The sequence below is a fragment of the Populus euphratica genome, unplaced genomic scaffold, assembly GCF_000495115.2.
Source record: "Populus euphratica unplaced genomic scaffold, PopEup_1.0 scaffold387.1, whole genome shotgun sequence".
In the NCBI taxonomy this organism is placed as follows: Eukaryota; Viridiplantae; Streptophyta; class Magnoliopsida; order Malpighiales; family Salicaceae; genus Populus; species Populus euphratica.
In genome coordinates, this window is record NW_011500277.1 from 1 (window position 1) to 13313 (window position 13313).

Sequence of the window (13313 nt, forward strand, 5' to 3'; positions counted from 1 at the left end):
ACACTCAGGAAAGGGAAGGACTGATATGGGGAGGACTGATGTGGGGAAGGACTGATATGGGGAGGACTGATATGGGGAAGGACTGATATGGGGAAGGACTGATATGGGCAGGACTGATATGGGGAAGGACTGATATGGGGAAGGACTGATATGGGCAGGACTGATATGGGGAAGGACTGATATGGGGAAGGACTGATATGGGCAGGACTGATATGGGGAAGGACTGATATGGGGAAGGACTGATATGGGCAGGACTGATGGGGACACTCAGGGAAGGATTGATGGTGCTCGTGGTCGTTTGCACCCTTTTTCAAACAGATGCATGCCACCAGCCGCTGCCACCACCACCACCACCACCACCAACACTTAAAAAAATGAAGTTTTCTTGTGCCAAAATCTTCTTACACTTCAAATCCTCCCCTGGGCGGCCAATCTCCACAGTCCTCACCGAACTGCAGTCATCTAAATATTCAATATCTTGCTGGTGGCCACCAAATAGCATTACCCCCCTTCTCTAATTCCCATCTTCCATTGAGCAGCTTACATCATGGATCACCACATTACGGTGGGAATTTGCCTCAATTCAGCTCTGGTCTTCCTGCTAATAGCCGGCCACCTAGCCAATGGGTCAACCATGCAGGCTTATATCCTGGAGATCATCCCAACCGCTTGACCAATATGTTGCAACCGCCATTATCTCATCAGAATGGGATCATGCCTCCACAGTTGATCCCACAACTTCAGCCACAACAGCATAGGTTGCACCCCCCAGTTCATTCATCATCGGGCCATTTATTGGGCATGCAATCTCAAGTGTTCAATCCTCATCTCTCTTTATCCCCTCCAATGACGAACAACTTTGACACAATGCTTGGTCTGACCAATAGAGATCAAAGACCAAAATCAGTTCAGAAAGTTAGAAGTGGAGAGGACAAAATTTCAAGATGAAGGTCTACTTCTGCCAATTAATACAAGCATTATACAAGGGCATGCTGTATTTTTCCATTGAAATCAATGTATTAATGCTCAATGAACTTCATCTTATGCTAGCTGAATGTTCAATTAATGTTGAAATCAATATATTAATCCAACATTCAGCTAGCACAACATAGTTCATCCAGGATTAATTATTGATTTTCATTGAAATTTAATATTTTAATCCAATATTCAGTAAGTATAAGATGAAATTCATTGAGGATTAATATATTGATTTCAAATTTCATCTTTATGCTAAATGAATGAAATTCAATATTTTAATTCAATATTCAGCAAATATAAGATGAAATTTATTGAGAATTAATAAATTAATTTTTATTAAAATCAATATATTAATCCAACATTCAGCTAGCAAAAGATGAAACCAATATAAGATGAAGTTGCTAACTGAAGCCAACATAAGATGAAGTTTAATGAAATCAATAAAATATTATTGATTTCATTAAACTTCATCTTATGTTGGCTTCAGTTAGCAACTTCATCTTATATTGGTTTATTTTTTGCTAGCTGAATATTGGATTAATATATTGATTTTCATTGAAATTGCTAGAGAAAAATGACTGTACAAATATTTTTTTTAAAAAATTAAGTTTCAGCCATTTCAACTCCTTTCTTGATGAAGAAATTAGATTTGGATCCACTAGGTGACCTCTGGCCTTAATAGTGGATGTGTTTGGCATGGAAGGATTGCATGGAATCGACGAGCTACAAGTCGTTTTCATCCTGGTTGGTAAGTCATACGTGATACCATTTCTGAGTTATATGTAGAAAGAAAAATGGTGGTGTGAATAGAAGATGATGTAAGATGAGTGTGAATATGTACTTAATTATTAGTTATTAATTAAACATATTTTCAACCTAGTTACATCATTATTTTTACTGAAAAATAGTTGATTATCGTGTATGAGAGTATTTAGTTTTGTGGTTTAATCTGTTCTGGACTTCATTAAAAATAATTTATTTTAAAAAAACTTAAATTAATCATTAATTAATTAACAAACATAATAATTTTACATGAATGTCATTGAAAATTCTCTTTTAAATTTTTTGTTATAATCTATAGTTTTTTTTTTAAATCTACATTTCAAATTACAATTGCAAAACCTAACACAATACTAAACATATAATTATAAATATTGAAAAAACAAATTTTTTTCCATATTCATTGTAAGTCTATTATATAAAGGGACGTTTGTGATAATAATAGATGTTACTTTTAAATTTTTTTTTTTTAAAAAAATATATTAAAAAAAAATTATTTCTAACATTATCTATTAACATAATCTAAAAATATTATAAAAAAATAATTTTAATTTGTTTTTCAAAACACATGTTCAGCCACCACTGTGCCGACACCCCTGTAACCATTTCAATATCACAAAATACCGGTCCAGCCTTCAAGCTTTGATGGGGTATATTTATGGGCTAAGAATGAATTTGATTGAACAATACGATGGAGTAGGCCTACATAGGCCTGTTGATTGATTTTATGTCGGGCCTGCTTCTCTGATTTGGATTGATTAATCTTATTGGAAGAATTTACTAAGGCTGGCAAAACCCAATGATTGACAAACCTATGAATTGCTAGGTGCAATGTGTTCATAAATAATTAAATATAATAATTTATAGCTTCTGCAATGTCTTTAAATTGGTGTCCAGCATGTAAATAAGTTCCTCTCCCTTGCTACTAATTTTTGGAACCATATATAATATGCTGCGTTTTGATCAAGAAAATGTTGCATTTATCAGCTTATTGGAGCTCCTTCCTTTATATTTAAGGATGTATTTTTATCTTTAATATTTTCTTTTTAAATTAAGCTTAGAAAAGAAAGTTTCATATTTCTATTATTAATCCTGCGTAATAAGCATACATGCATTAACTAATCCTCACCGTTTCTATAAAAGTTGAATTCCAATCGTGGTTGCCCTATAATAACACAGGAGGAGGAGTAAACTGTCAAATTTCGCATTTCAGAACCACCTAGAGGCAAGTGCAGATGGCAATAGTAATCAACAACATGATGTAGACTGCCCATATAACACATTTGATGCCAAGAGGGAATGGAGTTGCTATGGCGAAGAAAAACGTTGTCGCCGCTAGGAAGAACGCAACTTTCTCCAACACCTTGGCTGCAGTCGGAATCTTTTTTCCAATAAACGGTGAGACGAATAGAGAAGCAAAGATAGATGCAATAGCTAAGGAGATCGAAATGATGGGGTAGTGGGCTTCAGATTCAGCACCCTGTCCGTACTGAATTGTGATTTGAATTGCTGCTGTGAAGCACAAATTCAGGAGTGTCTTCCTTAATTCCGTTTCCAAGTCCGGCTTCGCGTCAAGAATATTGTTTCGCTGTGATTCGTTGATGGTAAGAGGCAGCCGCCTTCCTGATGGTGATTGTGGAGACAGCGCTAGAGGAGATTGTGATTCTGAGGTGGTATTAGAAGAGGAAGGTTGGGGTTGCGATGATTGCGATTCCAGGTCGTCAATATTAGGAGGAGAAGCTGGCAATCTTGACGGCAGCTGTGATGTTATGACGTGCAAGAGATAGGACAGACATTCTGCAACACAGAGAAATGATAAAATTAATTAGAATTAAATTAATATATTTTTAATGTTTCGAAATCATTTTAAAATAATAGTATTAAAAATAATTTTAAAAAATAAAAAATTATTCACATATATTTTTATACCAAAAATTATTTAAAAAATAACCATAATTATATTACCAATTACATAAAATAAATACTTAGAAATTTAATTATCAACCAGATTTACATAAGAAACCTGAATAAATCAGACTTAATACCATCAGGTTCTATTTGTAAGAAATTCAGATACAAAGTAATATAAACTTTCTTACCCGTGATATCGATTCCACCAATCGTGATCTTTCCTGAGCATCAACAAGAAGAAAACAAAGAAAAAGAATATCAGAAATTAATGAAGGAGGAGTACGCAGAGGAAAGAGGGAAATATGAAAAAGCAGCGATGGAATGACAGAAACAAAAGATCACTTACCCATGATTTTAGAGCAACAGAGACACGCTGAGAAGCAGGAAGACTGTAAGAGGGTTGTACCAGGAGCAGAAGATAGCAAGTAATTAATGATATGAGCGAGAATTTATAGCTCTTCAGGGAATCATCATGTCTTGGATGAAGTGACTCATTGTAAGGATAGTTTTGTCATTTTCATGCTAAAGAATACTAGTAGTTTTGGATAGTGGTAGTTTTGTCATAAATTTTTTTTGTTATTTTCAAGACAAGGATAGTGGTAGTTTTGTATGACCAAGTTATATGACTTTATGTAAGACTTGGTAGTTTTGTCAAGGATGAGGGTAGTTTTGTCACTTTATAAAGTGACGGGTTCCATAAAAAACACTTTTTCAGTAGTTTTGTCATATAAAGTGACAGTTTCCACGAAGAAAAAACTTAATTTAGTCTAAGAAGCATGAGGGTAGTTTTGTCACTTTATAAAGTGACGGGTTCCATCAAAAAACACTTTTTCAGTGATTTTGTCATATAAATTGACAAGTTTCCACGAAGAAAAAACTTAATTTAGTCTAAGAAGTTTTCAGGGGTTAGCTGATAGAATCTAATCTGTCCTCAAAAAAATTGCCGAGGGTACTACAAGCAAAGCACAGGTACAAAACTACAATTACGTATCAATATTTTTTTTATATATTGAAATGGTTATGGGTTTTTGGCCCCACGGCTGAACCGGATTTTGAAAAAATTTTGAAATTTTTTTATTTAAAATTATTATTTTTTCTTGTTTTTACATCATTTTATTTTGCGACACTGAATATGAACGGAAAATTGTTTTTTCAATATCACAAAAAATTGATATGGGCCTTCAAGCTTTGATGAGTTATATTTATGGGCTAAGAATGGATTTGATTGGAAAATTTGATAGAGCATGCCTAAATAGGCCTGTTTATCAATTTTATGTTGGGCATCTTTAAAGATAAAATAATAATAACTAATACATGATATAAAAATAAAATAAATTTTTTTTAAAAAAATTAAAATTGTTATCAAAATAATTTTTTTTTTATCAAGTTTCACATTTCAGCTCCTTTCTTGATGAAGAAATTAGATTTGGATCCACTAGTTAACCTCTGGCCTTAATAGTGGTTATGTTTGGTACGGAAGGATTGCTGGAACCGACGAGCTACAAGTCGTTTTCACTCTGGTTGGCAGGTCTCGCGCGGTGGCATTTCTGAGTTACGCGCAGAAAGAAAAATGGTGATATGAATAAAGAAGCTGTAAAATGAGTGTGTATATGTACTTAATTATTAGTTATTAATTCAAATTAGGAACATATCTTCAGCCTAGTTAGTTACATCATTATTTTTACTGAGAAATAGTTGATTATTGTGTGTGAGAGTATTTATTTTTGTGGTTCAATTGCCCTTCACTTTATTAAAAATAATTTTTTTAAAAAAACACCTGAAGTTAGTTATTAATTAAGTCATTCATTTTGCACCGATTATGAATTATTTGCAATCCGTACACAGGGGAAAAACAACTTGTATTTTTCCTTCCATAGAAAACATACCATGTATTATTTTTTTTTTAATTTCGTTTGACGTGGTAGGTCATTTGATTACGTGGAAAGATGTAATTCAAACTGTATTTTATTTTAATAATAATTTTTAAAGTGTTTAATTATTAACATATAATAATTTTACATAAAACGTATTCCAAACTCTCTCTTTAAACTTTTATTATAAAAAAATCTCTAATTTATAACTTTTCTTAAATTTATATTTTAAACTATAATTATAAATCCAATATGATAGTTGACCCCATAAAATAATCTGTTCATGAGAGTCAACCCAGATTCAAGAATAACAAGTTTAATTTTTTTATACAAAATTCCAAATATAATAAACATATAACCTGTTGGCTTTGAATTTAGAATTCTTACACCTCTTTTTGATGTTCTTTCTGAATCCACTAAAAGATTATTAATTCCGAGGATTCTAAGCTGGCCTCACCGTAAGGTATTGCAAATGGAATGCCCTGTTCTGGAAGAGCACATAAACCTGCGATGCATTCACTTCATTCGAACTATTTTTTTTTTGAAAAAACCTGAAGGTAGTTATTAATTGGATCATTCATTGTCTAACTCTAAGCACCGATTATGGATTAATTGCAATCTGGAGGGGTCATAGGCATAGGGAAAAAAGAACTTGTATTTTTCCTTATAAGTGATGGAAATGCAATTTGCTGTTCATATTCAGTGTAACAGTTATAAAATGGTGTTTGGAATTGTTTTTTATTTGAAAATTTATTAAAATAGTATTTTTTTTAAAAATATTTTTGATATAAACAGATTAAAATGATGAAAAAACATAAAAAAATAACTTTAAAAAAGTAAAAAAAAATTAAAATTCCATAGGAGGGGGCCAAAAACACGCCGCTCAAATACCCGCTTTGAATTTTGTGCAACTGCAAAGGAGAAAAGAATAACTATTGAATCTTGAGGTGTTAATTTAGGCTTGAGCTTCCCAAAAGGTGGTTGGCCAGGAGGAAAGTCACTGTCGGGATCTTTGAGCTTCGTTCTTCGTAATTTCTAAATGGGTTTTGTATAAATAACGTTTACACACAAATCTCAAATGGCTCCCCTCCTTCAAGTTCCAAACCGAAAGGCAACGTACTCCTCCGTCATTAATTTCTGATATTCTTAATTTTTTCTTTGTTTCCTTCTTGTTGATGCTCAGGAAAGATCAAGATTGGTGCAATCAAGATGAAGATCATGGGTAAGAAATTTTATGTACTACTTTGTATCTGAACTTCTTATCTCATGCAACCTCACCAATACAACCACCTGATGGTATTAAGTCTGATTTATTCAGGTTTATTATGCAAGTTTTGTTGATAATTAAATTTCCACGTATTTATTTCATGTAAGTGTATCTAGCTATGTGCCAATTAAGTCTGATTTTTTTTTATCATTTCTCTCTTTGGGTTGCAGAATCTCTGTCCCAACTCTTGCACCTCATAACATCACGCCTGCCATCAAAACTGCGAGCTTCTCCTCCATCTCTCGAACACAGCATCGGAGTCTGTGATGTCTCCGTTCACTCAACCTTCCAGTAGCTACATCAATCCCCACCTTGCGTTCTTCCTAGCGGCCACAACGTTTTTCTTCGCCATAGCAACTCCATTCCCTCTTGGCATCAAATGTGTTATGTGGGCGGTCTACATCATGTCGTTGATCACTGTTGCCCTCTGCAATTGCCTCTAGGTGGTTCTGAAATGCAAAATTTGACAGTTAATTGTGCCGTAACTTCCACGGTCCGTCCTAGGTTGTATTAAATATAAATAAAACCACAACCATGTCAACAATCAATTCAGCTCGATTATTTTTCAGTGCATTTCTTTATAATTTTCTTTTAAACTGGCCAGGTCTCTCTGTCTAGGCATTTTCATTTTTTTTTTTGTATATGATGGCTTGTTTTTTTTTTTGTGGTGAATATAATTAAGATGGCGAATGCACAATACATCGAAGATCGAGTGAATTAATTTATTTTATCTAATTATAACACTTTCTTGGAAGAGTACTAATACTAATAAAACAACCTAATTAAAAAGTAGCTGGATAAATTTATCTGTGAATTGTGATATATGAAATTAACGAAACTAATTATATCCTACAGAATTTGAATACTGACCTTGTGGTTCATGCTAGCCTTTTCACTTATTCCATGTATATACGCTACAAGATTTTCCAGATTTACTTTACTCCTCCTCCTATGTTATTGTAGGGGTAACCGCGATTGGAATTCAATTTTTATAAAAATGGTGAGGATTAGTTCATGCATGTATGCTTATTACGCAGAATTGATAACAAAAAATTAATTAATAACCCTATGTAGGCCTACTCCATCGAATTGTCCAATCAATTCCATTCTTGGCCCATAAGTTCACCCCATAAGAGCTTGAAGCCCATATCAATATTTTGTGATATTTTTTTTTATTTACGTGGGGTGTCTAGACTAGCTTACGCATATCACGATTAATTCCCACGATCCATTAAACATCCTGCAAGCCCAATGAACAGGTAAGGCACCGTGAAAATGACAAGTATGCACGGTAAATATTGAACCCAGATGTGGAGAAAAGGGATAAATCCCTTCCACCGCTAGGCTAGAATCTTAGTTGCAATATTTTGTGATATTGAAATGGTTACTAGTGGATCGCTTACCTCCAAGAAATGGATCGCGTACTAGCTATAGAGGCTAAAACACTTCGCCCGACAGATTTCAAATTAGACCATGTATTTGCCAATACTGCAGGTATTGTCGAATCCACTCTCAATCTCAAAAGAACAATCGAGAAGGAGGCGATAGTTGTGAAATGGGAGTTTGAACTTCACAAACTGATCTCAATGCCCGGTGCACTCGAGAAAGTTTTGTCAAAACTGAAGGAACTCAGACTAGAAATCATGGTAATAGTGGAACAGGAAGCCAACTATAACAGTCCTGAAATCTTGGACCGACTTGCCCAATCATTCCCAATCAATATTTTGTGATATTGAAATGGTTATGGTTTTTTTAGCTCCTTGGCTGACCGGACTTTGAAAAATTTTAAAATTTTTATTTGTTTAAAATTAAGTTTTTTTTGGATTGTTTTGTGCCACTGAATACAAACAAAAAAAATATTTTTTCAACACTTATAAGTGTGTATTTAATATTATGGTGGTTTTTCCGGTTGATGTTGCAATTTGAAAACAAATATTTAAAAAAGTTTAGAAATTATAGTTATTTTATAGCAAAGATTTCAAGAGAGTTTTCAGTATCTATAATATATATTGATTGACCAAACACTTTTAAAATTATAGTTGGGATAAATTATAGTTTTAATCATACCTGCTCACATAACCAAACGGAACTAATTAATATGTCAAGCCAAAAAAATGTTTGCTATGAAGCAAAAATTCAAGTTCTTTTTTCTCTATACCTATGACTCCTACATATTGCAATTAATCCATAATCGGTACTTAGACAATGAAAGATTTAATTTATGAACACCATTGCACCTAACAATTCATAGTCTTGTTAACCATTAGGTTTTGCCAGCGTTACTTAATTCCTTCAAGAAGATTAATTAATCCAATATAGGCTGAACATAAAATTAATCAACAAAAACAAAACATATGATGATGATCACAAACCCCTCTAATTAAACCTGGAATCGCAATCATCGAAACCCCAACCTTCTTCTTCTAATACCACCTCAGAATCACAATAACCAACAGTAGGGTGGCTGCCTCTTACCATCAACGAATCTGAGCGAAACAATGTTCTTGACGCGAAGCCGGACATGGAAACGGAATTAAGGAAGACACTCCTGAGTTTGTGCTTCACAGAAACAATTCAAATCACAATTCAGTACGGATAGGTTGCTGAATCTGAAGCCCACTACCCCATCATTTTGATCTCCTTAGCTATTGTAGCTATCTTTGCTTCTCTATTTGTCTCACCGTTCATTGGAAAAAAGATTCTGACTGCATCCAAGGTGCTGGAGAAAGTTGCGTTCTTCCTAGCGGCCACAATCGAGTGAGTTAATTTATTTTATCTAATCATAACACTTTCTAGGAAGAGTACTAATACTAATAAAACAACCTAATTAATTTATATGTGAATTGTGATATATGAAATCAACGAAACTAATTATATCCTACAGAATTTGAATACTGACCTTGTGGTTCATGCTAGCCTTTTCACTTATTCCGTATATATACCCTACAAGATTTTCCAGATTTACTTTACTCCTCCTATGTTATTGTGGGGCAACCGCAATTGGAATTCAACTTTTACAGAGACGGTGAGGATTAGTTCATGCATGTATGCTTATTACGCAGGATTAATAATAGAAATATGACACTTTCTTTTCTAAGCTTAATTTAAAAAGAAAAAAGTAAAGATAAAAATACATCATTAACTACAAAGGACAAACGAAGGAGCTCCAATAAGCTGATAAATACAACATTTTCCCGAGCAAAACGCAGCATATTATATATGGTTCCAAAACTTAATAGCATGGGAGAGGGACTTATTTACATGCTGGACACCAATTTAAAGACATTGCAGAAGCTATAAATTAATATATTTAATCATTTATGAGCAACATGCCACCTAGCAAATGAAAGGTTTGTCGATCATTGGGTTTTGCCAGCGTTACCTAATTCTTCCTAGAAGATTAATTAATCCAACACAGGCCCAACATAAAATTAATCAACAGGCCTACGTAGACCTACTCCATCAGATTGTCCAATCAAATCCATTCTTAACCCAACTTATTTTGCGAGATATAGGTTTCTTTAAGAGTATAATAGATGTTTTTTAAAATATTTTTTTGAATATATATTAAAATAATTTTTTATTTTTTAAATTTATTTTTAATAAATTATATCAAAATAATCTAAAAAAATATAAAAAATTAATTTTAAAATTTTAAAAAATCCTGAACTTTTCTACAACAGTACCGTAAACCTTTTAAAAAGGGATTATAATAGAGTTTCCTCGACGTCACTTTCTTACTTAGCTAATGATGATGATAAACTCTTGGAAACAGCAACTTTAACAAAGAAGAAAAACCCCATTGGAGCTTGAGCTTGCTTCCTTTTTTTTTTTTTTTTTTAATAATCATTATCTACAGCCCAACGGACCTTGTTAAAGGCTCCGTCCTTGGTCCATGTTCTCCTTGGTGTCCGAACCTGCATGCTTACCATTTCACATAAAGTAATATATAATTATTCTTTAACTCTTATTTAATAGTTTCAGTTTCAGTACATTTTTCCAACTGACATTTGAAATTGCGTTCATTTGTAATGAATAATAATAATAATAATTATTATTATAGTAAAGAAATGTGTGTTAATTTGATATCATTTTTTCGAAACAAAAAAATTGTATCTTATTTCTTGTTTTAAGAGAAACAAAGAATGAAATGAGATTGCTCATCTTCATCAGACTGAGCAAGTTCGGGTTTCCATGCCGTTGTGATAACTAGAGCGACAATGTATTGCCGTAATATGGGACATCCATTCTTTCCTATTGAGTCATGTCACTGAGAAGAAAACCTCTTGGAGGCATAATTATAAAACTTGACTTGACTAATTTGGAGGCATGAAGCTTGTCCCAAAAAAAAAAAGATGTTTTTAAAATGCTTTTTGATGATGGATGATTTTAAAAGTAAAAAAATTATATTGATATATTTTAAATTAAAAAATATATATCTAACTTGAAAAATTAATAATGACAATGGTTGTTGTTGGAAGAGGAACTCTAAATTGATTATTATTGCAAATTTGATATCTTATATTTTTAGCCTTACAAGTTACATCATCATTTATATATAAAAGTAGTTGACTATGGTGTGCTTGTTAATCCGAAACAATGCTGAGGGCAATGTGATATTATTGGTAATGTTTGCATAATTAGAGAATGAAAATAGCTAGCTAGTTGACTATCATGTCCTAAACCCAATAATATTGTCATTAATTAGGACACCTGATCTTGCATAAATTATTACGAGTTCTCCAACTGGGATCCACTTCTTTCTAAGTAATTTTCTCGAAAAAACCTGAAGGTAGTTATTAATTAAATCTTTCATAATTGTCTAAGCGCCGATTATGGATTCATTGCAATCTGTAGAAGTCATAGGCATAGAGAAAAAAGAAACTGTATTTCTCCTTCCATAGCAAACATTTGTTTTTGTTTCACGTGTTAGTTCCGTTTGGCTGTATATATGGTAAGGTATGTTTGAAACTATAATTTATCTTAATTATAATTTTAAAAATATTTAATTAATTAATATATATCATAGCATTTACATTATGCTATGATGTATTTGACTATAGTGGTAAGTTCAACCCAACTTTTAATAGAAAAGTATATAAGTTGAACCCAACACTTATTAAATTGAATGCATAGATAAAATATAAAATTAAAAAAATATTACATTGTATGAAGCAGGTCAAGTCAGATAATATAAAAAAAAAATGAAATATACAAAAAGTGATTTGAAACTTTATACTTTAAGGTAAAAATACATTTTCTGCTTCTTTCTTAATTTTACATTTTCTTTTTCTTTTTTTTCTCTATCTTCATAAAATATCATCAATATTTTTATTAATATTTTTTATTACATAAAAATATCTAGTATTGACTTGACTCTCAAATAGTACACCACCATCACTCCTAGAAAAAGAAATTAACATCTAGAAAAAGAAATTAACATCCCTTATGAGATCTATTAAATAAGAAGCTAGCACAAGCTTGAAGTAAAGATAAAAAAACACGTTATCTCTAGGAATAAGTCATCCTATAATATTTTCAGTGATTTTTGTAACCTCATCATATTCTTCATATATATATATATATATATATATATATATATATAATAACAATTATTTTTTATTGAAATAATATTTTTTTATTTTTTTAAATTTATTTTAATATCAATACATCAAAATAATTTTTTAAAAAAAAATTAAAGGAATTTTTTTAACTTTCCTTGAAAACATTTCTAAAATATAAAAACATACATGTCATTAAAAATACAAATTGTTTTTTAGGTTCATTCAACACGTGGACGCTTAAAAATAAAAATAAGGTAGCTGGGAGAGAGCTAAAGGGGCGATTACGAGAGGAGAAAGAAAGGGTGACACGTGTCAATCAAGAAGACATAACCAGTTAATTAAATAATTAGTGAAAAGAAAAGGAGTTATGTCAGTTACAACCACGTATATGTGTGTGTGTAAAAACAAAATAATCCAAGTTGGCGCCTATGAAACTACGAGGATACTACACCTTATAATCCAAGTTGGCGCTTATGAAACTACGAGGATACTACACCTTAGCAAACTAGAAAAGGTATGCTTTATTTTTTAACTTCTTGGTTCAAAATTTAAACATCCAGAAAAAACATATTAAATGTATTTGGATACTTGGCCACGTGTTAATCCTTCTATCGTATATTTGGCCAAGTCGACCTCTGTGTATTTCAACGCGTGGTAACACACAATCCCTCTGTATATTTTATGCACACTAATTAGATGGCTATCACTCACGTCTTACTTAGTCCTCACATGTAACATGGATAATGATAAAGGCGGAGGAAGCATATAAAACAACAAACAAGCAAAAAAAATTAAAATTGATGAACGAAAAGGTTGTAGACCCAAACTCTCTGTAATAAAGTCCCATTAAGTATGCTTTATTAAGAGGACCAATGCTAGCACCTCCTTAACTTTGTGGACATGCCAATAATTAGTTGATGGGAAAATGAACATGGCAGGATA

The 13313-nt window shown here is 32.3% G+C and overlaps 1 protein-coding gene across 1 annotated transcript; it reads right to left on the reverse strand.

The window, feature by feature from the left end:
• Positions 1 to 2854: 2854 nt before the first annotated feature.
• Positions 2855 to 4053, reverse strand: LOC105113065 (uncharacterized). The gene is made up of 3 exons (XM_011009066.1): positions 4016 to 4053; positions 3858 to 3890; positions 2855 to 3555 (listed from the first exon to the last, which is right to left on the reverse strand). Exons 1-3 carry the CDS (start codon positions 4017 to 4019, stop codon positions 2978 to 2980), a joined length of 615 nt encoding a protein of 204 aa, XP_011007368.1. The 5' UTR covers positions 4020 to 4053; the 3' UTR covers positions 2855 to 2977.
• Between the last annotated feature and the right edge of the window lie 9260 nt (positions 4054 to 13313).

Coding starts and splice junctions, on each gene's coding strand:
- LOC105113065 (XM_011009066.1), bottom strand. Junction 3,556..3,857: donor TGGTGGAATCGATATCACGG/GTAAGAAAGTTT, acceptor TCTGTGTTGCAG/AATGTCTGTCCTATCTCTTG.